The 27177-nt window shown below is 42.2% G+C and overlaps 1 protein-coding gene across 16 annotated transcripts in view; it reads right to left on the bottom strand.

The window, feature by feature from the left end:
• The window catches only part of rush (rush hour), a 119418-nt gene that overhangs the window by 26228 nt on the left and 66013 nt on the right, over nt 1-27177 (bottom strand). For all 16 annotated transcript variants that reach the window (XM_067112132.1, XM_067112127.1, XM_067112140.1 and 13 more), the window contains one exon: nt 22151-22236. In XM_067112132.1, coding sequence (XP_066968233.1) covers nt 22151-22236 — 86 coding nt within the window. The remainder of the gene's footprint in view (nt 1-22150; nt 22237-27177) is intronic.

Genomic DNA, 27177 nt, shown 5'->3' with positions numbered 1-27177 from the left:
AAGGGGGATTGCAAGTCTTCCAAACGCGAGCTGACATTAAACGGCGGCCTTTTCATCATCCCAAGGGCGCCCTTTTCCGCCCCAATCTACGACTTGAAGAAATACCTTGGAGAGGGAGGCTACCATTTGTCCACGCCCCACACGTGTTTCTTGGCAGAAGACGTCGTCATCCCTACGCCCCTGCAAATGTGGTAATGTACCCAAAACGAGTTGCTAGTCACGATTACTTAGCCCTTTTGCATTTATTAATCTCTGGGCCTATAACTTTGTGTTCCCTGATATTCCTTGGTTCAAGCCAGGCCCACGTGTTCACAGCTTCTTTCCTCTGAGTCACAAGTAACGCCTCGGGAGTCCTTGGCGCCTTCAGTGCACCCCGAGTAATTCAATCCCCAAATTCCAGCAGTAGATGTGTAACGTGGGTCCAAATATCGTTTCAGAAAGACGCCTGTAGCAGAATTATCCTTGGTCCGTGTTCCTGGCATTCCCAAGCTCCCCCTTCGGGAGGACTTCTACGGCAGTAATTTACCGTATTTTCAGTTAATTTTCCTGTTGACCTTGTGTGCTATCAAATATAACTATTTTTATATCCACGTGTTTCACGCACTTCCCTAGTGAAGAGCCCTCCGCTCCGTGTACTTCTTTTTTTGTTTGTGTTTTATATGTCCTGGGTATCTTACAAGGCCATTTTCGAGTAAAGTAATAATTGTGGAGTCATAAGAACCACCTGCACCAGGAAACATAAAAATGGCGACCTGACCAGTGATTCTCGTAATGATTGCATCCCGCCCCCTCTTCCCTTTTGTTGTTTGTGTTGCAATTTGTGAAATCAGCAATTAGCTCAGCCAAGCTGGATACGAGACAGATTACGAACCTTTGAAAAGCCAGCGCAACAGGCCAAGGAAATTCTGCGTAAGTAAACTGTGTTTATTTAGCGTAGGACGCTGTAGAAAACGTGACTAGTCCTAGGAATTTTTTTATAGTAGGGCGCATGTCCGAGGAAAACGAGACAGAGAATCGCGAAAACTTAGCTTTGGAAGCCTTTGCACGCGGCTTGCATGCCATTCAATTAGGTTATACAGGTGATAAATCATTAAAGGAATAGTGCGCATATTCCTCCTGTAGAAACGAGTGATTTCAAACCGAATCATTAGATATAGGCGCGAGACCTCGACGTCAACCACGTGTTCGAAAGTCAGATTAGCATTGCTGACGCATTTTTACCCTCTCTCTCTCGTTTTAGAAATAGGAGCGAAAAGCGTATATTATGGCGCATTTCAGAACGGCCTTGACCGTCCATTCCGCGGCCCAGTTAGGAAAACATTTGTTTGTTTGATTTGCTTCGCTCTCCCAAATTGTTTGCATTATTGGGGGTCTGACATTATATGTTCTGTATTGTTCTGTTTTTTTTTGTGTGTTTGTTTTGTGCTGTTACTACGGCTGCGTGTGTTGCCTATCTGTTGTGAATGTGGGATGGCCACCCACCTAATTGCCCTTGAGAATAACACTTCTCCCATAAGTCATTAAAACTAGCGCCCTCGCTGATCAGACGTCGTTTGTGCGGAAATTCCCGGGCGCCTATATATTCTATTCTTGTCCCCAATAAATGCGTGTCGTCGGTCCATTGGTGAGACCGATTCATTTTCCATTCAGTCCCCAAGTGAGCCCGTTTTGTCGGTAATTCGGGAGACCTAAATATATATCCCAATCTAGTCCCCAAGTAAGCCCGTTTGTCGTTACCTTGGGAGACCAATCATTGCTAATTCATCGTCCCCAATCAGCCCGCTTCGTCGGTAAATCGGGAGACCAATCATTGCTAACTTATCGTCCCCAATCAGCCCGCTTCGTCGGTAAATAGGGAGAACAATAATTGCTAACTTATCGTCCCCAATCAGCCCATTTTGTCGGTAAATCGGGAGACCAATCATTGCTAAATTCATCGTCCCCAATCAGCCCGCTTCGTCGGTAAATAGGGAGACCAATCATTGCTAAATTCATCGTCCCCAATCAGCCCGCTCCGTCGGTAAATCGAGACCAATCATTGCTAATTCATCGCCCCAATCAGCCCGCTTCGCCGGTAAATAGGGAGACCAATCATTGCTAAATTCATCGTCCCCAATCAGCCCGCCCGTCGGTAAATCGGGAGACCAATCATTGCTAATTCATCATCCCCAATCAGCCCCCGCTTCGCCGGTAAATCGGGAGACCAATCATTGCTACTCATCGTCCCCAATCAGCCCGCTTCGTCGGTAAATCGGAGACCAATAATTGCTAACTTATCGTCCCCAATCAGCCCATTTTGTCGGTAAATCGGAGACCAATCATCGCTAATTCATCGTCCCCAATCAGCCCGCTTGTCGGTAAATAGGGAGACCAATCATTGCTAATTCATCGTCCCCAATCAGCCCGCTTCGTCGGTAAATAGGGAGACCAATCATTGCTAAATTCATCGTCCCCAATCAGCCCGCTCGGTAAACCGGTAAATCGGGAGACCAATCATACGTCCTTTGAAAAAGTGTCCCTTTGAAAAAGTGTTGGATTCCCACAGCTCTGGGAAATTAATTCTGTGTGTTACTAGCGTCCTCTCCCGCCTGCAAAATGTCGACACGGTCTCAGCAGAGCGGGGATTTCAAGTTCTTCATGTCCTCAGGGAAGGAACTCGGCCTTTCCGGGAGAGAACTAAGAGACTGGGTACAGGAGAGGATGGACGCCATACAGGCAGAAAGACAAGGCTCAGGAGAGACAAGTAGAAGCAGAAAGACAGGCTCAGGAGAGAGACGAGACGATGTCCACGGCAGGAACGAGAAGCAGAGAGACAGGAACGGGAGGCAGAGAGGCTGGCTCAGAGAGACGGGAAGACGCAGAGAGACAGGAACGTGAGGCAGAAAGACTCAGCCCAGGAGAAACGAGACGCAGCAGAAAGACTGGCCCAGGAGAAACGAAGAAGCCGAGAGGGAAGAAAGGGACAAGCAGCGTGCCCATGAACTCGCAATGCTGCAACAGAGTGGCCCTTCGCCTCCACCTGCCCCCCAGGGAATGAGTGCCTTCAGCCAGGCTATCGCTTGTATGCCAAAGTGGACGGAGGCCGAGCCCGAGGTGTGGCTCGACAGCGCCGAGACAGTGTTAAAGGCCTGCCCCCTGAGTGCAGCCGAACTCTCCCTGGTGTTGGGCAAGTTCCTTGGAGGAAGGCCCTGATTGCCTACAGGGCCTCCCGCCGGAGGAGCAGGAAAATTGGGAGGTCGACGCCAGACTATTGCCAAGGCGCACGAGATAACCCCTGAACGCTGGAGGAGGCGCTGGCGCGGGCTAGTGAAGGAGGCCAATCAAACCTGGGCAGACTGGGCCTACAAGTCCGAAGGTGTGCCGTGCCAAATGGTTCGAGGCCGTGGGGTTACGACCCTCAACGATGCCATCGAACAAATACAAATAGAGAACTTCCTACTCTACACCCCGCCGGCCCTCGCCACGCACATCGCCGAGAAGGAGCCCCCACCTTAGCTGATTGCTGCCGAATAGCGGATCTATGGGACACCCATCACCCCCAGGAGAGCTCGCTGCAGCGCAAAAATTACGCCACCCGCCTACCTATCAGGTGCCCCTCCGCCGAAGAATGGGCAATCACAGAAGCCCGTCATGCGGGTTCTGTAAAAGATCGGGCATGCCAAGGAGCAATGCCGCAGTAAACCACCCGCGTCTCTCTCCCGGACAGCCCCTAATAAGTCGCCTGCGCCCTCTGCCGGGCAGTGCGAGAGATTTCAGCCAAACCTTTTGCACGGCGTGCAAGGTTTATGGCCACTCTTCCTCATGGGCAAAATGCCCTAGAAATAATAAGGCAGGAACTCCGCCGTCGCCCTGGCAGTAACGAATCCCGAGTCCCAGGCCTCCTGCCGAGGGTCCCATCTATGTGGCACCTCCTCGAGGTAAATACTCAGCACGCCAGGTCAAGGCATTTGACGACTCTGGCGCGCAAATTTCCCTCATAAGGAGGGACAAAGTTCCCTATGGAGCTATAATAGACCGACGCAAGCTCGTCACCATTGAGGGCATTAACAGTTTTAAAATGATCCTCCCTACGGTCCAACTGAGGGTCACCCGACCCCACAGAGCCAGGACCCTTCGTCTCGCCGTAAGCGAAACACATTCCAGGAGACTATGACGTCCTCCTGGGCCAAGACTTTACGTCCCATTTCAAGCCACCACCATTCCGGGGTCCCCATTCCCCAATAAATCATCCAAATCCGAGTCCAGTGCCCGGCACGGCATCCATGCCAGTGCGAGGCCTCAGCCAGATCTCCCTTCAGGAGAATCTCGGCCTTCAGCTCCTCTGCCAGTGCCCTTCTCGGCGCACTGAGCAGTGCCAGTCTCCGTCCGTCCAGACAGACGAGACCACCACCACATCGCCACCAGCGCCAGTGCCAATGTCAGTGCCTGAGCTGGTCACCCCCTGCAAGCAAGTCGACCCGCCCCTCCGGCCGTCCCCTCTCTCTCGCCGCCCGCCGCAGATTCTTCCGCGAGTCATGATTCTGCCCCGCCTTCCTGGGCCGATGAACTCTGCGATCTGCGCCGGTTAATGTCCGAGATGGCGAACAAAATTCCTGGGTCAGTTGTCGCAGCAGCTGACCCAGATGGCACCCCTTGCCGCCCCTTTGGCCTCGGGCCCTCCGATTCCCGGCCAAGGACAACGGTCCAAGGAGGAGAGGTTGCGGCGGAGTTACCACGGGTGTGGGCGATCGCAGGTAGTCCACAAGGAACCCCGAGCTCTTCTGGCCCCTGTGCAAACCTGGCATAGGGCCCCTTCATCATCTTTGAACGTCTTGGCACCTTTCATCCAGGAGAGGATGTCAAGGCCTTCCGCTATCTTCTTCCTTTCCTTTGGAATTTCTATCCTCATCCTTCTCTATCGATCTTTCCTTCACACTTTCCCTTACTTACCACCGCAAGCGGCAGTTAATATATGGGATATCATCCCTTTTGAAATGTATAAATAATTTTATTTTGAAGCAGTAAGAGAGACAGAGTGGGAAGTGGCACGCCCTTACGCCCGTCCTTTGGCACAAGGCAGGCGTGTCAACTCTTCCTGAAGGGGTCGCGCCCTTTGGGTTTCTTTCCCGCCCTTGGGCTGAGAGTTAGCTCTGACCGTCGTCTGTTGGCGACGGAAGTTAGATAAAGAAGTAAATCATAAATACCTCACTCTGTTATCCTTTATTTTCTACGTATATTATTTACTTTTGCATTTAATCTTTTTTTTTTTTACGAATCTTGAGTCACAAGACTCCTGCCCTTTACGAATTTTAACGTTGCCTTTTTAATCATTCGCGTGTGGCCCGCCTCTAGTATGAAGTAATATCCTTCGTTGTTGTTCTGTGTAGTTTCCTTTATTTTTATTTACATTTCTTTTTTTTTTTTTTAATTATCCCTGTGGAGAATGTTATCCTTGTCCATTTTCCCCTTCATTTGTTTATCCTCCCATTCATAAGTCGAGTAGTCTATTTTTAGCTTACACCCGAGTTGTAAGCTGCAGACGTAAAAATTTAGCGTCATTTAAGTTGGCGAGTTAAAACCCGCGAATAATCTCTTTGCCTCACAGCTGTCAAGTTCTTGCCCCTTCAGATTAGCGTTCGTGGGAAATATTAGTTATGCTCGTCGAGCTTGTGAACAATTGGAGGTCGATTGAAAAGAAGAATTGAATTCTATTATTACAATTTTGGTAAAGGGGATATTATTTAATACCTACAGTGTATTGTCACGAATGCCGCCTCTTCAAGGCACAAGTAATAGCATGCCTGTAATTCCAGGATAGCATTAAGGAATCAGTGGGTTTACATTTGTTTCCTTTTAAATTCTGCCTTGTATGTTTTATTTTGTTGTTGTTATTTTGAAATTTTGAAGTGTTCTTTGTTTATTTTTTTTTTGAGCGCCTTATTACCCCAGTAAAGTAAATCGAATAAAGAATGGGTAGAAACAGTACTTAGGAAGTATTTGAGCAATAATTAATTTGCAAGCAAGTTTACCCTTTTATTGTATATTCTAAATTGCACTCTGCTCCTAAAGTAAACCTTCAGTTTGTTATTGATTAGTGTGGCATCAGAGTTTTACAAATAAAGTAAAGTAAAGGTTGTAGCAAAGTAAAAGATAGAATAAAGTCGAACGTTTTCTTCGCTCATTTTTGCTTTTGTCAATATTCGCACCCGTTTATAGGTGTGAATATTATCTTGCCAGGGGAGCTGTAAAGAGTAGCGCCAAAATCCGCTAGGAAACTCTTCTCCTTCCCTGCTTTGGGTTGGTTTGAACCTTTGAAGGTCGGGGTATAGGGGCTCAGAGAAAATATAATAGTTTGGGGACAGTAAACTGGCTTTGCACTGTTTTCTTTGGTACAGGGAAAGAAAATCGTTTTCTATGATATCCGGTCGGCGACCTGGGTCAGGACATCGCCCCCCTACCCCTGTCCAGAAGCAAGGTAAAAGGTCAGGGCCAGGACAGTTTGCCCTGCCCTCCTCTTCCCTCACACGCCGCCCTGTTGCTAGTTTCCACGTGGCCTTAGAAGAGAACAAGTCCAGTCTGAAGAAATACCTTTTTACGACTTGAGAGGGAGGCTACCATTTGTCCACGCTCCCACACGTGTTTCTCGGCAGAAGACGTCGTCATCCCTACGCCCCTGCAAATGTGGTAATGTACCCAAAACGAGTTGCTAGTCACGATTACTTAGCCCTTTTGCATTTATTAATCTCTGGGCCTATAACTTTGTGTTCCCTGATATTCCTTGGTTCAAGCCAGGCCCACGTGTTCACAGCTTCTTTCCTCTGAGTCACAAGTAACGCCTCGGGGAGTCCTTGGCGCCTTCAGTGCACCCCCGAGTAATTCAATCCCCAAATTCCAGCAGTAGATGTGTAACGTGGGTCCAAATATCGTTTCAGAAAGACGCCTGTAGCAGAATTATCCTTGGTCCGTGTTCCTGGCATTCCCAAGCTCCCCCTTCGGGAGGACTTCTACGGCAGTAATTTACCGTATTTTCAGTTAATTTTCCTTTTGACCTTGTGTGCTATCAAATATAACTATTTTTATATCCACGTGTTTCACGCACTTCCCCTAGTGAAGAGCCCTCCGCTCCGTGTACTTCTTTTTTTGTTTGTGTTTTATATGTCCTGGGTATCTTACAAGGCCATTTTCGAGTAAAGTAATAATTGTGGAGTCATAAGATCCACCTGCACCAGGAAACATATAAAAATATATATATATATATATATATATATATATATATATATATATATATATATATATATATATATATATATATATATATATATATATATATATATATATATATATATATATATATATATATATATATATACATACATACATACACACACACATATATATATATGTACATGAATGTCTTTTACTGTAATACCACAGTGTAATATGAATATAAGAAAGCCGATAAAACACTATTTGACCGTTGCAACCATATATTTCAAGCACTTCCTTCTATGCCCCTGTTCACTGGTAAAATATGGACAGATGAAATGTTACAGGAGTATATATACAAAGTATATGTAGGTGTGGCAATTAAGTCTCCAATGATGTGCAGGTGACCGTTTCCCAAGAAGGAGGGAAAATAAACAATTCCCTAGTGGTTTTTGGCCTCAATAACTCATGTTTTGCGATTCGTCAGGTGGTCGTGTTTCCTGGAGCACCTGTTTCAGGAGAGGTTTAAGGATTAACCCGTCGATTTCATCCGCTTTCCAATGTCCTCCTGACAAGTTCATATTGTTGGTTTGATTGATGATAGCAGATTCAGCATCTTTCTTTTTATGCAGAACAGCTACTTTTGAAAACCAGCTCCGCCCCGCTCCAATTTATTGAATGGCCTCTATCCCTGATATGTAGAAAAATCCCTGAACTCTCCGAAGCATACCGCACTGATCTTTTGTGCTCTGTTAATCTTTGCAAGAGGGACCTGCCCATCTCTCCCACGTAAATCTCATTACAATTGCTGCACAGTATACTTAAATATACTTAAATAAAAAGGGAAGAAGCCGGAGTTAACAAGATTCTGTCCAGCAATTGTAATGAGATTTTACGTGGGAGAGACAGGCAGGTCCCTCTCGCAAAGATTAACAGAGCACAAAAGATCAGTGCAGTATGCTTCGGAGAGTTCAGGGATTTTTCTACATGTCAGGGATAGAGGCCATTCAATAAATTGGAGCGGGGTGGAGCTGGTTTTCAAAAGTAGCTGTCCAGATATAAAAGAAAGATGCTGGAATCTGCTATCATCAATCAAACCAACAATATGAACTTGTCAGGAGGACACTGAAAGCAGATGAAATCGACAGGTTAATCTTTAAAGTATTTTTCTCAAACAGGTGCTCCAGGAAACATGACCACCAGACAAATCGGGAAAAACAGGAGTTAATGAGGCCAAAAACCAGTAGGGAATTGTTTATTTTCCATCCTTCTTGGGAAACGGTCACCTGCATACCATCGGAGACTTAATGCCACACCTACATATGCTTTGTATATATACTCCTGTAACATTTCATCACTCCATATTTTACCAGTGAACAGGGACACAGAAGGAATGCTCAAATATTGGTTGCAACGTTCAAATAGTGTTTTATGGGCCTTTATATATATATATATATATATATATATATATATATATATATATATATATATATATATATATATATATATATATATATATATATGTATATGTATATGTATATATATATATATATATATATATATATATATATATATATATATATATATATATATATATATATATATATATATATATATATATATATATATATATATATGTTTATATATATATATATATATATATATATATATATATATATATATATATATATATATATATATATATATATATATATATATATATATATATATATATATATATATATATATATATATATATATATATATATATATATAATATATTTCTGAGTCCAGTCCCGTGTCAGCGGTGAAATTCCATTACAGCACGAATTTCTAGGTATAACCTTGCTAGATATACCAGAGAAAAAGAGCTTTCAGGAAAGCTGGGGTTACTACCCCAGTCGAGCGTCTTCTAGGAAGACGTCGGTATAAGGAGGGGGTGAGTGAATACCACTACCACGGAAACCTACTCGAAAGATCTCTCCTGTCAAAACCCCGAACAGCGGTGAGCCGTTACAGCTCCCACACCAAACACCCGCCAGGACGGCGACACCAGCGCCACCTACCTCATTCCATTTTCTAGCACGTGAAATCTCTGTTTCTTTTGTGTGCTCGTCTCCATTATTTTGGATTTTTCTGCTTTCTGAGATGGCGTCGAGCAGCTTTACCATTTCAAGTTAAGTACCATCTTCTTGTGGGGTTTTGTTCTGAATTTTGGCTGTTAAGGTCTCGTGATTTTCATAAATATTGAGATCTTATTATGTCGCCACGGCGTCCCCTGCCAGCCATGTCGACCGCGAGGCGACTCCTTCTGTTCTTCTCAGTTGGAGTTGTCTCCTCGTCGTTATAGATAAAATTTGCCCCTTTGGTCCCCTTCCTGGTGGTTCCTTGCGGTGGCTCCCCCCCCCTTATGAATTTTTTCATTGGCCTACGGGCCTTGGTGAGAGTGATGCCCCGTCTAGGTTCCCCCCCTCCAGGTTGGGTTCCTGTTATTTTTGGTCTCACTAGGCTAATTATTTTGCTTGAAGATGGTGCTCTCTCTTGTAGTTTTATTTTTATTATTATTTTGTTGTTTGTTTACCTCGGGTGCTGGCGGCAGCCTCAGATCTAACCGCTTCCCCGGGGTAGGCTACGCTCTCTGTTGAGCACATTTTAGTTTTTATAGTGATGGTTATTTTGTGGAGTAGGCTGTTTGCATCCATCCCTTGCCCTGGGTGAGGAGTTCAGGTTGAGGGAGTTTTGTTGCTGTTTCCTCCGGGATCGTTTTTGGTCGGCAGAGTGAGCCCCTTAGTCCTCTTCCTCCATTTGGGGAATCGAGTTCTTGGGTTGTGTTTCCTCTAGGCTAGTCGCCCCTTGCCCGCCATTCTCGATCCTGGTTGGTTCTCAGCACAAAATTTCTCTCCCTGTTGCTTCCTCCTCCCTTCTGCCCTCCCCCTTTTTCCTAGCCTATGTTAAGGTTAGGACCATATTAGGCTTCGCCTAGGTAGAGTCGGGCTTCGGGTTGTGCTGCTTCCAGCATTCCACCCTTCCAAGATTCATCGTCTGGGAGGTATGGTGCAGTTGAGCGGGTGAGCTTCTCCCCGTCTCCTGTTCCTTCCTGGTAGCCTACTCCTCCCCCTCCTTCCCCCCCCCTCCTCCTCTCTCCAGCCTTGCTCTACTAAATGCGGGTGACGCTAGATGGCGTTTTCTCCGAGTTCAGGGACTTCTCCTATTGGTTGAGAGATTCGCTCCCTCCCATATCGTCCCTAGCATCGCTGTATTGGGGTTGGCGGTTTGTTTACTTTCTCCCCGTCGGGTTACGCTGATACGGTAACATATTGCTTCAGCCTATGTTAGAAACATACGAGCATTTTACCTGTCTTGTTTCTCCGGCGGGGAAGTAAGGGCGGAAGGTTGTTCATTTGGAGAGGAGCGGATCCTTCCGTCCTCTTGAGTTCTTATCATCACTTATTATTGTTTTTGTTTTTGTTTTAGATAAGTTTATCTACAGGAATATTTTCCTTAATTCATTATATAAGTGAGTCCGGTCCTATACCCGGGGGCTCCGCCGTTATTTTACTGGCAGCCCTTAGGGTTGGTTCCTGGTCTCTCTTTCCTTCATCCCCCGGAGTACTCCGGGGTCTGAAAAACCTTTACCTTCCACTCTATGTAATTTAGAGCTTATTGGCCCAGTTTATGATTAGGGAGTTCTTCTCCGCCGGAGTATTCCGGTTGCAGTGGAGTTTCCCGGCCTCGTCAGCTTTAGCTTGCTTAGAGTGGGAGGTTCATGTACTGTTTTACTTACAGACTGTTCGCTGTGAGGAGCCGGGGTGCACCGCCTCCCTCCAACAACCTTACGGTCACGTAGTTTGCCGGACCCACGCTGGTTGTGCGGTCCGACTGGATGACCTGGTTGTCTGGCACCCTGATGGTTGTGAGGTTTGCTTCGCTCTCTGCACAACTGTCCAGGATGAGTCGGTAAGTAACAGTCTTTACATTACCCCTGCCTTATGCTCCTCATATTATATGTGGTATATTGTTTATGAGTCCCGAATGGTTTTCGTTCTTAGCTAATTGTTGGCTTTCTCACAGGCGGATGAAGCTTCCAAGAAGTCTGCCTTGGAATCCTCCGAGCCTGGGTGGCTGGGTTTGGTAGGAACGTTCCGTCGGGAAGCCCTACGCCTCGACGCCAGGTTGAGGGACTTGCTCTACCTCGCGCACGGGTGGCGGTCGCAGTGCCTGAAGACCTTGCCACCCCTATCATCCAGCAGATCCGGGATGAGACCCAGCCACCCCAAGTGGATATCCTCTACGCTGAGGTCTCGGAGGACGTAGCCGCCATGGATCTCAATCTGGAACCCATGAACGTAGAGCAGGACCAGGTGGTAAGTGGTGAGGTAAGTGAGGTTGTTGGGGCGGGCCCCTTTATTTGACTCCCTGCTTCATCAATTTCTTCATTTGCAGGTTTTGTAAAGTCTTCCTCCTTGGGTGATAGAGCTCCGTCTGCTATCCCCAAGTTGAAGTTGAAGACTTCATGGAAGGCGAAGGGCTACAAGTCCTCGACCTCCAAGAAGGCATCGCCCTTCCCCCCGTCGAAGGCTAAGGCTTCAGGGCCTGTAGCCTCCGGGAGCAAGTCTGGTTCCTCCAGCAAAGGCGCGAGTAAGAGGGCTGCAAAATCAAGCCCTCCTCGCCAACCTGCTTTCGACGCAGAGGCCTTTGCTAATCAGCTGTACAAGCGTTTTACGGAGGACTTGGATTCGAGATTTAGCAAAATCTCCGAAAAGTTGGCCAGTCATGATAACATACTGGCGGGAATGGCTCACCCACCCCAGCCGAACCACAGTATGTTATCCCGACACTGCGGACCTCCCGCCGCTCGATGTCGGTAATCCTTGGCGTTTTGCACTCCGGGCCATCCAACATGATGGCAAACTGACACTTGATGGTCTTGGCACGAGACGGTTGGAGGAATTGGAGTTCTTCCCCCGATCTCCTGCCCCTTACCCAGGCTTCGTGAGGCTTACGGAGGAAGCTTGATTGGTCAGACAAGGTTCCTAGGGAGACTGTCATCGTCCCTAGGGACCAAGCTCAGTCGGCTCTTCTTCGCACTCTGACGGAGTGGCAGGCAGACAACACAAAGTTGACTCCTTTCAAGGGCAACTTCACTATGTTTGCCCTGGGAGACAACCTTCCCACCCCTTGCTTGACAAAGTCGCTCTGGCTACGGCCCGAGCGTGCTTTTTGATGGTAATCCCTTACCACAGCTAAGGGAGACAGACCCTACTTCCTGGTATTCCCAGGAAGTAATGAGTTCTGGCTGGAAGCCCCGTCCACTTTCACGGTCGGGAAGCTGGACCCCTTCTGCGCTTCCACGCAATTCAGTGAGCAGCTCCCTAAGCTGCCGGAAGCTCTTTTGAAAGCAGAGTTTGATGCTCGGGTTAAGTTAGCCCGATCCTTGAACTCCGTATGCCTTTCTGAAGCTACTGCCGTCTCCTGCTCGGACGAACCGTTCTTTCAGGTATTGGCTAAATCCTTGCTGGCAGGCTTCCAGTCTGACTTATTTGAGTTTATTATGGCCAGACTGGAATGTCGGAAGTTCATCTTTGCCGATGCGACTATCCGCCACGAGCCTAACAAGCTCGTGAAAAGCTCGATCTGGGGACCTAACCTCTTCCCTGAAGAGGAGGTCACGAATGTTATGGCCGAGGCTACACGGGCCAACCAGAGTCTTCGTTCTCGCTGGGGCATTTCGCCTATAAGCGTAAGACCCCAGAATCGGCCGGCCCCAATCGAGAGGAGGTAAACGCTTCAGGAGGCATAAGAGGCCCTACCATCAGGCGGTAGTCCAAGCCGTCCCGGTCTCGGCAGTAGAGCAGCCTTCTACTTCCAAGGCTCACCCCAACAGTATGTGCTGGTCCAACCAGCTGCACCCTCCTATGTGGCCTCACCGCGCACAACCCCACATACGAAGGCCGTGGTTACTTTCACGGCCTTAATAGGGTTGCAAGGGGAGGAAGAGGCAAAGCCCCCCATAGAGGGAAGCCCAACACCACCCCAAGGGGAAGACCTGGACGTGGTAGGGGGAATAAACCCGCTCCCTCCCACTGAGAGAACACAGGTAGGCGGTCGCCTGTTTTGGTTCAGGGACCAATGGACCTTCAGCCCTTGGGCACACAGCATTGTGTCCAAAGGACTAGGATGGAGCTGGATCAAAGACCCTCCTCCTCTAACCAGGTTTTACCAGCCACCCACGTCAATCCTAAAGGATTACGTGACAGAATTGCTCAACAAACGGGCAATAAAGAAAGTAAGGCACCTAAAGTTTCAAGGCAGGTTATTCACTGTTCCCAAAAAAGACTCCGATCAGCAAAGAGTGATCCTGGATCTGTCGCGTCTAAATCTCTACATAAAATGCGACAAATTTTCGCATGCTTACGGTAGCTCAGGCACGGACTCTACTTCCGCGTGGAGCCGCCACCACCTCTATCGATCTTTCAGACGCTTATTATCACGCCCCGGTTGCGCGGAACTTCTCTCAGTTCCTCGGTTTCAGACTCGGGAATCAAGCCTACTCCTTCAGGGTCATGCCCTTCGGTCTGAACATTGCGCCCAGGATATTCACAAAGCTGGCGGACACGGTAGTACAACAACTCCGGTCTCAAGGGATATCCCTAGCAGCATATTTAGACGATTGGATAATTTGGGCAACAACAGTTCCGGAGTGTCAGAAAGCTACGTCCATAGTCATCAATTTCCTGGAGTCGCTAGGGTTTTCAACTGAACAGAGAGAAGTCCCGCCTGACTCCGGAGTCCCGGTTTCAGTGGTTGGGTCTCCAGTGGGATCTGTCGTCTCACACGCTGTCCCTTCCGCCTTCCAAGAGGAAAGAGATAGCATCTCTCACCAAGAGATTCCTCAAAATCCTCAGCATCCCGTCGGTCCCAAGAAAGGGTCCTTGGATCTCTTCAGTTTGCCTCAGTGACAGACCTGCTATTAAAAGCGAAATTAAAAGACATAAACAGAGTGTGGCGGAGTCGAGCCAATGTCAAGCTCAGAGACAAGGTCTCCTCCATTCCTCAAATCTTAAAGACAAGATTGCGTCCTTGGGCCTCGGTCAAGGGCCTGTCCAATACAGTTCCGCTTCAATTTCCCCCTCCGGCACTAGTTGTTCACACAGACGCTTCCCTAAGCGGCTGGGGGATATTCACCAAAACAAAAGTACAAGGAACGTGGTCCACAATGTTTCAGCAGTTCCATATAAATACCCTGGAAGCTATGGCGGTCTTTCTAACTTTGAAGAAAATCCGCCCCCCAACCGGATTCATATCAGGTTGGTATTGGACAGCGCAGTGGTAGTTCATTGCATCAACAGGGGCGGCTCCAAATCAGGCCGAGTAAACCAAGTAATGGTTGCTATCTTCTCCCTGGCGAACAAGCACAGCTGGCACCTGTCAGCCACCCACCTAGCGGGGTGCGGAACGTGGTGGCGGATTCCCTGTCCAGGACTACTCCGTTGGAGACGGAGTGGTCCCTGGACGTGGAATCTTTCAAATGGATTTGCCGCCGGGTTCCGGGCCTCCAAGTGGATCTGTTCGCAACGGAGAGCAACTTCAAGCTCCCCTGTTATGTGGCCCCAACCTGGACCCTCAGGCGTATGCCATAGACGCAATGACAGTAGATTGGAACAATTGGGAGAAGATTTATCTTTTCCCTCCAATAAATTTACTGCTGAAAGTTTTACACAAACTCAGGACATTCAAAGGTCAATTAGCCCTAGTAGCCCCCTATTGGCCGAAGAGCAATTGGTTCCCTCTTCTTCAGGAACTGGGATTACGGAGTCTTCGGATTCCCAAGCCCATTCTGACGCAGACAGTACAAACCAAGACTGTGTCAGCTTCCTCAAGAATTCAGAATGCCCTAGTTTTATGGACTTTATAAAATTCGCAGCCCAAAAAGGAGCTAACATTGACCCTGTCAACACTCTGTTTTTAGAATCAGATAAAAGAGATTCTACTATTAGACAGTATGACTCAGCAGTCAAAAAATTAGCCTCCTTCCTAAAAGCATCTGAAGCCAAAGTCATGACAGCTAATTTAGGAGTTTCCTTCTTTAGATCATTGTTTGAGAAAGGCCTTGCTCCGCCACTATTACCACAATCAAATCAGCATTAAAGAAAGTATTTCTTTACGGCTTTAAAATCGACCTTACAGATTCTTACTTTTCATCTATCCCCAGAGCATGCGCTGTCTGAGACCAGTATCACGCCCACAGTCTGTTACGTGGTTTCTCAATGACGTCCTCAAGTTAGCATCAGAGATGGATAACTTTCATTGCTCTTATCAGGATCTGTTAAGGAAGACCTTATTTTTGATTAGCTTGGCTTCAGGTGCTAGAATCTCAGAGCTGTCGGCTCTCACTAGAGGTGATAATTATGTGAACTTCCTCCCGTCTGGAGAGGTCCTCCTTTCCCCTGACCCTAGATTTTTAGCTAAGAACGAAGACCCACAAGACAGGTGGTCTCCTTGGAAGGTGGTGCCCTTCCTCAAGACCAGTCTTTATGTCCAGTTTATACACTTAAATCTTACCTTTTAAGAACTCCACAGTGTAAGTCGGGTCCTCTTTTTATCAGGGAGAAAGGTGGTACTCTTTCACTAAATGCTATAAGACAACAAATTCTTTATTTCATTAAACAGGCCAACCCAGATTCAGTTCCCAAGGTTCATGATATTCGAGCAGTTGCTACTTCCATTAATTACTTTCATAATATGGACTTCTCAGAACTCTCTAAATACACGGGTTGGAAATCACCTCTAGTGTTTAAACGCCACTATTTAAAATCGCTCGAAGCCCTGAAATTTTCTACCATAGCTGTGGGAAGTGTCATCTCCCCACCTTAATTAATCATATCCTTGTCCTTTCCTTTTCCCCCCCGCCCGCCTGCCTCATTTACTTTCCTGCTTATTCTCCTGGTTGATTATACCTCACTGCCTGGCTCCTCATATTGATGTTTCTTGTACCTGTTATTGGAAAAAGTGTAATCTGATATGCCATGATTGTTTTTCTTATGGGGTACTGGACAGTTTTTATTTGGCTCCACGTACCCCAGATATATGTATATGTTAATGCTCATTGATTTTTTCTCTTAAGTGTTTAGAATAAGTTTATGTGTATAGTATTAAGGTTATATTTACAGTTATTTTGGGCGCTTTTCATGTTTCGCTTTGCTCAAGTAATTTTAAGTTTTTTTGGGGCCTCTTCTCCGTTGTGTCGGGGACCTCCCCACGTCTCATAGTATTAAGCTTTTTGATGTGCCTTAGATTTAATATGCCTTAGTCTTAGTATTCTTGCTCACGAAAGAGATTGCTTAATTAAAATTATTTTGGTAAACTTTTGCCTTTTTCTTCAGATTACCCCCCATTTCTTTTTCCTGGTACTTGCAGCCTTGGCATGATTCTCTATCACGATTTCACCGGCTGACACGGGACTGGACTCAGAAAAGGGATTTTGACAAAGGAAAAATCTATTTCTGAGGAAGGTCCCGTGTCACCCGGTGACCCTCCCTGAATCACCTAGTACTCTCCCCCCCCCTCTTGCACATGCCAAGTCTGGGGTTAGTGCTAGCATGGAATGAGGTAGGTGGCGCTGGTGTCGCCGTCCTGGCGGGTGTTTGGTGTGGGAGCTGTAACGGCTCACCGCGCTGTTCCGGGGGTTTTGACAGGGAGAGATCTTTCGAGTAGGTTTCCGTGGTAGTGGTATTCACTCACCCCTCCTTATACCGACGTCTTCCTAGAAGACGCTCGACTGGGGGTAGTAACCCCAGCTTTCCTGAAAGCTCTTTTTCTCTGGTATATCTAGCAAGGTTATACCTAGAAATTCGTGCTGTAATGGAATTTCACCGGGTGACACGGGACCTTCCTCAGAAATAGATTTTTCCTTTGTCAAAATCCCTTATATATATATATATATATATATATATATATATATATATATATATATATATATATATATATATATATATATATCTATATCTATATCTATATATATATATATATATATATATATCTATATCTATATATATATATATATATATATATATATATATATGCAGAATCTACTGGTCACTTTTACCAGACACATATGTAATTCTAATAGCCACAATGCCTCTTAACAAGCTAATTCTTGGCTTTTTGGATATGCTTGTAACTACAAAGCCGATATCCAAAGGGAAGAATGAAGAGCCTGTGACGACGACCGCGGAAAGCGAAAGTTACCTTAATCACAAGGAGGTCACGTTGCCCACCTTCTCGTGGTTAGGTGGGCAACGTGACCTCCTTGTGATTAAGGTAACTCGGTTCGCTCATGCGTTATCGTCGTCACAGGCTCTTCATTCTTCCCTTTGATATCGGCTTTGTAGTTACAAGCATATCCAAAAAAGCCAAGAATTAGCTAAGTTAAGAGGGCATTGTGGCTATTAGAATTACATATATATATATATATATATATATATATATATATATATATATATATATATATATATATATATATATATATATATATATATATTTGATCTATTATAATATGGTCCTGACATTTTTTATTGTTAAACAGCTGTAAACAACTTGGTTTAGCCCTTTCTCTCTCTTTCTCTCTCTCTTTTTACACCAAAGGATACTCATAGAATGTGAGACATGGATAGATCGATAGAACGGGAGCTATTTGCTGGAAGGGTTAGAAGTAGCGATCACACTGCAAGGCATGTTACCTCCATGCTGATTGGCTTGTAGGCTTGTAGCAGAGACAGTACTGGCTGGAAGGATTAGAACAACCAATCACAGAGCAGTATGTCAGCTGATTGGCTTGTAGCTCTGATGCTCTGTCAGGGTTTCCCCTCTTGTACTTTGGTTGATTTTAGTTTAATGTTTACCAATACTGCATATTCTTATAACCTAGTTTTGTGAATTAATCTTTATTTACCCTTTTGTGCATACTGTCACTAGTGTATTAAATATTTTTTGAATGTGCATATGTATTTTTGTTCTCTCTCTCTCTCTCTCTCTCTCTCTCAAGGGTAACTTTACTAGTTTCACGTGTAGCTGTGAGCCATATATTTTTAAGAGTAAAATAATGCTGTAAGATGACTTTGAAATGACATTAGAGTGTTTTGGGATAATAGTTTAAGATATAATTTTGTTTGAACTATTAAAATAAGCAGTTAAAAGTAAAGGTTAATTTTGCCTCTTCCAGGCTTAATCTACCTAAAGAAATTTTAAATGCCCAAACAGGGGAGAGTAGTGTTTCCTCATCTTTCCCCACCAAAAGATTAAATTTGGAATTCTTACATTTCTTGGATAAACTTGGCTGTAACATCACTCTCAGATTTAAAGCAAAAGGACAAAACATCACTCCCTTTATAACACCCTTAAGGAGAGTGCTGGCAATAAACTTACTTTCTTAACTGCCAATAATGCTCACAAATGTGTGTCTCATAGTAAATACTTCAATGGAACTGATTCCAGAGCTCAAAAGGAACTGCAGATAAAATTTTAGAACTACATCTAAATTCCAGGGAGACACTGATACTGAGTACTAGGGACTTCAATTTCAACTGGCCTCAATACCTATAAGTGGTAAAATTAGCCAGATCCAACTGCATTTAAGCAAAATGAGGAAAGCATTAAATAATAATCTCAAAAGCACAGTGAACACATTTTACTTTATCTAAGAAAGTGGAGAAACTCTGTCTACAGGGGTATGGGTGCTGAAAATTCATCCAAAATGGCACCTGGAGTAATACACAAACCGCTGCTTCTGATACAAGGCCACCTTAAGCCAGTCAACTTTGCAGAAAGAGTTCTTACTCCTAAAAGACATTATCATCCCCCTATAAGCTAAAAATTCCTTGTGAATACTTGAGGCTCTCTACATGAGCTAAAACAAAGCACCTTGAACAGGAATACCTTCCGCGTAAATAAAAAACTGAAGGATCTTATGTGACTGAGGATCTATTGGTATGAGGAAAATGCATCCTAATTGTCGACCGAATCATTCAGTCTTCCTTTGAAAAGTCATTAAAACCATGACGAATGGGGACAGACTAATCAAGTTATTCAGTTTTGAGAAGTCCAACACTGGTTGCTTATAACACTAGGAAAGAATCAGGTAAAATCCTGGTGAATTACCAACATTTCCTCCATTGAATTCTTCTTTAATTACAAGCCCTAATGAAGAACAAAATACTTCTGCTGGAGAGGATACAAAGGAACAGCTATAGAGACTGCGCCAGTGGAGGGAAAACTTGAGGAATCATAACTCTCCTTCAGTACCTCCACCACCTAAGGTTCTGCTCCTAAGTCTCTCCAAATATGCCAGAAGGCCTGCAATTGGCCTCCTACCAGAACCTGTGGCCTGAACAGATCCCTGAAAGGTATAAACGACCTGTGATAAAGAGGTACAACTTGTACCAATATACATTCCCTTATTACCTTAAAGAGAGTCAGGCTTAGAAGGCAACCCAAAAGAGAAACCAAAACAGGTGCCATCTCCTGTGTAGAAGAAACCTTTGATGACATATAGGAGCATAAATGTTCTCACTTCTTCAAAATCAAGTGAGTATCAGCATGGGAACATTCACCTGCAGCGTCAGAAATGGCGTTGAACACTCAAGTAAAAAATGCTAAGACTCTTCCTCACTAAAATCCCGCTGGTGTCACTTACACTTAAGCTGGTGCCACAAACTCTCTAGGCTGATGCCACAAACACAACAAGCTGGCATCACAACCTCTCTAAGTTGTGCAGAGAAGCAGTGATCATACAGAGTGAAAGTTCAGTAAACAATAAAATTTCAGCAAACTAAACAAAGACCTGAACAACAAACTCCTTCTCAGCATGTCCAAGGCACTTTATCAGCCTCAGGAGTATATCTCTTCAAAGGAACAAGACGGACAAAGAAAACTGAATTTTTGACCAAAAAGAATTTAAGCACCAGTGAAGCAGCTAAATCATAACAGGTGATCTCTGCAACTTGAAAAAAAAAAGCAAGATAACAAGAGCTAGCTGACTTAAAAGCAACTTTGCTCGTTAGAGTACAAGAAAACTTACGAAACTCTCAATAAAAGGAAAGACTGATGAAAACATAGTCTGAAGCAGCTCACCTGAGTCGACACATGTCGGCTGAGTAAAAGACGATGAAGTGGCACCAAGTGCCAAAGAAAACAAGAAAGGTTGGGAGGAGGGGGAAGAGGCATCAAAGTGATTACCACCACCCTACTTCATCCGAAACTGATTCAGCTGACTTAACAGCATTCACACATGACACATCCCCAGAAAGCAAAGCAGCTAGAATAACATCTTGCCTGGAAACAACTGAAGATACTATAACCATGGTAAGATTGGAAAGAGAAACATTAATAAAGGCAGAAGGAAGAGACTCGCTAATAGTGAACAGCATGTACAGAATGAACGTGTACTGTATTTCGAGGAGGAAGAAGAACAGCAGACAAAGATTTAAAATGAGAAGTAGGTGCAGAAGACATTGGTTTAACAAGTGAATGAGTCAATATAACATCAGAAGTAGTACAACCCACTACAAACACATAATTATTAATAACACTGTCTATACCTATATAATTGCAGTAATCCTTCAACTATCCATATTAACAGCGCCAAGGCCCTGTTGAATAATGACGAAATCCAGATAATGGCGAGTATAAAAAAATCTACAGGTGTGAAAGTGCAACTCTGCACCTTTCCTCACCTTACCTTGTCAATTCTGCATAACCATAACACTAAATATGCTTATAAACAACAAACATTATTCTGGATAATGACGATCCAGATAATGAATTCACAGCTTCATTACTAGATGCTGATGACAGTAGAAGTCAAATACTCAGAGCATAATAAATGAGAAGCAGGTGATGGAAGCCACAGAACCACACTGCCCTGAGAACCAACCCAGTTCCCTGGCAGCGGACTCTTCCAACTGTCGCAAGGCAGTCCTTGGCTTGGGCTACAGACAGGCGATGGCACCAAAACCTTACCTCTTACAAGGGAACACAATAATGATAGTACACAATGGGGGACCCAGAAAGGTTCCCTAACACACATTCAGAACCTTTTACTGTTTAAAATAAGGTTTACGTCACATTCCAACTTCTCAGTACACTTTTCCCAAACTGAAGGGGAGTGGAAGGCAGAGTTAAAGAGGAAGTCTCAGCAATAGCTACAGCATTAACAGAAGTAAAAACCATAGACCAAGTACGAATAATTACAGATGAAGTACCTAGGGAAGGGGGAGATGTGACAGGTTTATGACCTAGCGTGACTATTTGCTTTTCAATCTATCTGCTTGCCTTCTCTTGAGCATAAAGTCCTCCAAAAACACCTACATTCCTCACATTTATTCTCAAGATCACACTTTATACCCCTGCAGCTGGCACAAACAGTGTGTCTATATACCTAAATAATCAACATTCTGCTAACACAGTAATCATTCCTACAGAACCTGACTTTCTCAGCCTTGATTCTAGTGGAAGGTATCCTAGGACAAATAAATGTACAGTACTGTGAAAGCAGCATGAAGCCAACCCATAAAATAGTGCCAATGAGCGCCTATACACATAGGCAGCAAGAATAATTCTGACAAGAGCTAAACCATTCAAATCACGCTTGGTGGAGAACAGATGCATCAGATAGTCCTCCCAGGTCAGCCATTCAATCTTCTTTTGGTTGAATGACGACTCGACTATCAGTGCTGAGATGAGAGCTAACCATAACAGCAGACAAGATTCATCCCAAACAATAAGCAGTATACACTTCATAATTCTACAGAATAGAATTCCAGGTTTACTTTTGCCTCTACCACTGCTGATGATACTGTGCAATCCTTTACCTTAAATGGCCTCCTTAGACCTTGGGCAAATGTGTGATATTGAATTCACAAATAATAGGGGTTAAATTACCATTTATATTAATTAAGAGTTTTCTCACCTCTGTAGGAGACTGTGGTGACATTGGCTCATCCATATCATCTTCAGAATCATCATCTCCAGAAGAGTCATTGCGTTCCTTCATATCTGATAACAGAAAAATAAAAAATGTTACAATACTAATACCATTTCTTTACATAGCATACCCTGACTACCATGATCACACATTACTTCCAATCACAATTAGCCCTACTTTTTGCAGATACAGTATTCTATTTGCATACAGTGGACCCTTGCTAGATCGCAGTTCAGCATCTACGGTTTTTTCTGTGAAATGTATCTCCAAATGTATCGTGGGAAAATTCACTAGTTCACAGATTTTTTCATAGAGCAATATTCACTAATTGCTGTATTTTCATTTTACTTTCATGACTAAATACTTTTTTTATGATAAAAATTATTTACTAATTTTCAAATATTAATTTTAATAATGTAAACAAAGCAAAATATCATCAAATGTTGAAGGAAAATCCCTCAATATTAATTACTATCATTGTAATATGTACTGTATAAAAAAAACAATGTTCACTGCCTCTCTCTCTCCATGCTGACACGCTACTGGCTGAAAGGTTTGGAGCTAGCCAATCACACAGCTTAGATCGATGCTTTGTGTATGAGTTGTATTTTTGCTCTCTCTCTCTCTCTGAGATAAGAGATTTTTTGTATGATAAATAATTGATTTACTAATTTTCAAATATTAATATTAATGGAAAAATAAAGTCTGCAGTAGTATGTATGTACAGTATAATGCTATACAGGAAGCTTTCACCAACTTGATCAGTTGGCCTCTTCAGCCTGAATAAACATAGAAATATTACATATATGACATCTTTGAAAAATGAAAGTTATAAAACAGCTTCTTATTCTTTCAGGTAACTCCAGAATTGCTTAATAGTCTATTAGCAATTCTCTGGGAATGTCATGGCACAGTAAAGACAGACATATTGGTTGTTTGCCTTACTGCTTGTTGGCTCTCGAAAACTGCTGAATTTGGTGGCTCTTCGGTTGTTTCAGAAATTGCTCTTCCAGGGCATAATGAGGAAGCAGAAGCAGGTGGAGCAGTTGAAAGGGAATCTAAATTTATTTTGCCAGATATTCAAACTAACTTATTAGTGAAGAAATCTTCCTGAGTAAATGGTTTATAATTCTAAAAGTGCTCATTAAATTTATAAGAGCCCCTTGTACAACCCTATGCTTGTCAATATCACTACTCCTATACAATATATTAGCATTTAATCAGTCTGTCCTATGGTCCAGTTCTAAACTATGTTTTGCTACCATACTTTTCTGGGATCCCATTCTGCAATCTCGTATATGTTCCTCTAAACGGATAGAAAGTCCTCTTCCTGTTTCGCCTTAATATCTTTTATTGCAGTCTTTGCATGGTATTGAATACACACCAACTTCCTTATTAGCAGCATCAATTTATGCATGGAGTTTATTGAATCGGAATTTATATTCAACTGTCCTGAAAATATTAGACCTTAGTCTGGTTTAGGTATGCTGATGATGTCTTTATTATTTATCTCAGAAGAGAAGATAAATTCAACTAATTCTCATGTAAACAGTTTAGTGCCCTCCAAGTTCAATGTGGAATATGAAAATGATAATAGTTTACCTTTTCTAGATGTAATAGTTCACCAGAGTCCAGATACCCTATCCTTCTCTTTTGAAGTTTATCACAGGCCAACTAATCCAGAATGTATATCCATTATTTTTCCTACCATAATTCAAGTGTGAATTTAGTTATTCAAGCTCTTAGAATCTGTGACCCTTGTTATATTGATACGGAATTTGAACATATAGCTAAAGCTTTTCTTGATTTGGGTTATCCAAAGCATTTCATAACCAAAGCATTTTCCAGAGCAGAAGGTAATTACTACAATCCCAAAAATAAGGAAAAATTCGATGTCACTAATAGTTTAGTCTTACCATATCACCAATCATTATCTGCTGCAAAGAAATTCATGCTACACAATACCTTATCATCCAAAGGTGTGAAATTAGCCATTAGTTATAACAATTCTGTATGCAGTCAGGTTATAAGAAACAGACAGGAAAATGTTGCCATTAAAAAGGAAGTTGGTGTTTATTACATACCATGCAAAGACTGCAATAAAAGATATGGCAAAACAGGAAGAGGACTTTCTATCTGTTTAGAGGAACATAAACGAGACTGCAGAATACAATCCCAGAAAAGAATGGTAGCAACACATAGTTTTGAACTGGACCACAGGATAGACCGGTCAAATACTGATATATTGTATAGGAGTGGTGATACTGGCAAGTGTAAGGCTGTAAAAGAATGGGGTCTTATAAATTTAGTTAGTGCTTTTGAGAATAATAAACCATTTACTCATGAAGATTTCTTCACTAATAAGTTAGTTTGTTTAGCTGCCAAAATGAATTTATATTCTCTTTTGACTGCTCCACCTGCTTCTGCTTCCTCATTATGCCCTGCAGATGTATTTAATAACGGAAGAGCAATTTCTGGAACAACCGAAGAACCACCAAATTCAGCAGTTTTCAATACTCAACAAGCAGTAAGACAAATACACCACCCTCTACTGTGCCACGATGTCCCAGAGAAGTGCTAATAGAATACTGAGCAATTCTGGAGTTACCTGAAAGAATAACAAGTTGTTTTATAACTTCCATTTTTCAGAGATGTCATAAAGGTAATATTGTGTTTATTCACGCTGAGGAGGCCAACTGATCAAGTTGGCAAAAGCTTCCTGTATATAGCAATATACATACATACTACTGCAGACTTTACTTTTCCATTTAAGATCACGAGAAAGTACATACATATATATATAATATATATTAGGTTGACCATCACTGGGACCTGGAGGGTGCTGGATTAGCCATTTTGCCGGATTAGCCATTTATTAGGCTAGAATACACGAAACCCAGTAGCTAAGCACCTCATCTTAGAATTAAAATATCCCATAAATCAGTACAAGTTGGTTAATAGAGAAAAGACAATTATCAAATACAGGTAGTGCTCGAGTTATAATTCGACTTACGATATTTCGAGTTTATGATGGGGTTAGCAATTAATACCGGTACGAAAATATTTAGGAAATATTTTTTGATTTCGCGCAGGCACAGGCAGCAGGTACAATCAGGCAGTGAGAGAGACCAATTTACAATAGAAAAACTTCTTTTCCTCCATCTCTTTATTCCATCTGCTAGTTAAAAAAGTAAAAGAGAATGATGAAAGTATTGTTAATAACGTTACACTCTTGCGTAAATGCGTACAGTCATAAACAACCGAACGGAAAACTGTTGTTCTGCTAATAATCATATTGGATAACAACTGTTTTGCTTGTATTTCAACCATCGTACGGTAATACACAATTACTGTAGTTATGTTACAAATGACGTTAAGTACTGTACAATAGGACTGATATATTTTTTACACTATAACCTTATTCGCTTTGGAGAAAAGATCGGCAGGGAAATATACTGCTAAAGTAACTTTAAGCTATAAGTTGTAGCTGAAGCTGAGAAAACAATGTTCAAGCTGCTAATGACTATAAATTACCGTGCATCGGCAACATGGATGAAACTCGACCGTAAATAAAACTGGAGAGAATGTATGTTAATCAAAACTACTGGGCATCAAAGAATACAAATTACTACTGTTTTCACGCCGATAAAAGATACATACATAAAGCTCATATTATGATGAAATCAAGAGAAAATAGCGAACGGAATCTTGAATTTTTTTTTACACAAAAACATGTCCCCAAAACGGCCAGCCACGATTCCCGCGAACATCATATATTAACGAAAAAAATAGCTAGATTAATTTCACAACGAGACGTATTTAAGTTATATTTCGACTTAAAAACACTTTGTACAACGAAAAATATCTGTGTCCGAAATAAATAAAGTATCCATATTCATTTACGTTAACTAGAAGCAAGAAAAGCGCTTTGAACTTAGTTAAATGCAGCGAAATAAACACCACGATATCGATTCCCAAAACAAAACATTGATCGCAATTTATAATACAAAAGCAATATGAGAATATACGCAATAGGAAACAATATAGTAAAGCATAACTTTTTAAAAGATCCATGAAAAAGATGCACATTCGTTATGTTGATGTTTGTATAATACTGTTAATATGTGAATAGAGTTCAGTATAATGTAGGCTAGGCTACCAGTTTGTTGATGCAGCACACTGTGCCACCAAATCGAAGCAGCCGGCGAGCGAGTTAGTGCAGCGACTCGGGAAATTTGAAAATTAGTGAGGAAACATTAGAAATTACTCTAGCCGAAATTTGTGCCGGATTACTGATTGTTCTGGACTACTGATTGCCGGATTAGTGATGGCCAACCTGTGTATATATATATATATATATATATATGTATATATATATATGTATATATATGTATATATATGTATATATATGTATATATATGTATATATATGTATGTATATATATATATGTATATATATAAATGTATATATATATATATATATGTATATATATATGTATGTATATATATATATATATATATATATATATATATATATATATATATATATATATATATATATATATATATATATATATATATATATATATATATATGTATATATATATGTATGTATATATGAGTATATATATATATATATGTATATATATATATATATATATATATATATATATATATATATATATATATATATATATATATATATATATATATATATATATATATATATATATATATATATATATATATATATATATATGTATATATATATGTATATATATATATATATATATATATATATATATATATATATATATATATGTATATATATATAGTATATATATATGTATATATATATATATATATATATATATATATATATATATATATATATATATATATATATATATGTATATATGTATATATGTATATATGTATATATATATATATATATATATATATATATATATATATATATATATATATATATATATATATATATATATATATATA

This window comes from Macrobrachium rosenbergii, chromosome 12 (assembly GCF_040412425.1).
Source record: "Macrobrachium rosenbergii isolate ZJJX-2024 chromosome 12, ASM4041242v1, whole genome shotgun sequence".
NCBI classification, from domain to species: Eukaryota; Metazoa; Arthropoda; class Malacostraca; order Decapoda; family Palaemonidae; genus Macrobrachium; species Macrobrachium rosenbergii.
This window is presented reverse-complemented; position numbering and strand designations above follow the sequence as displayed.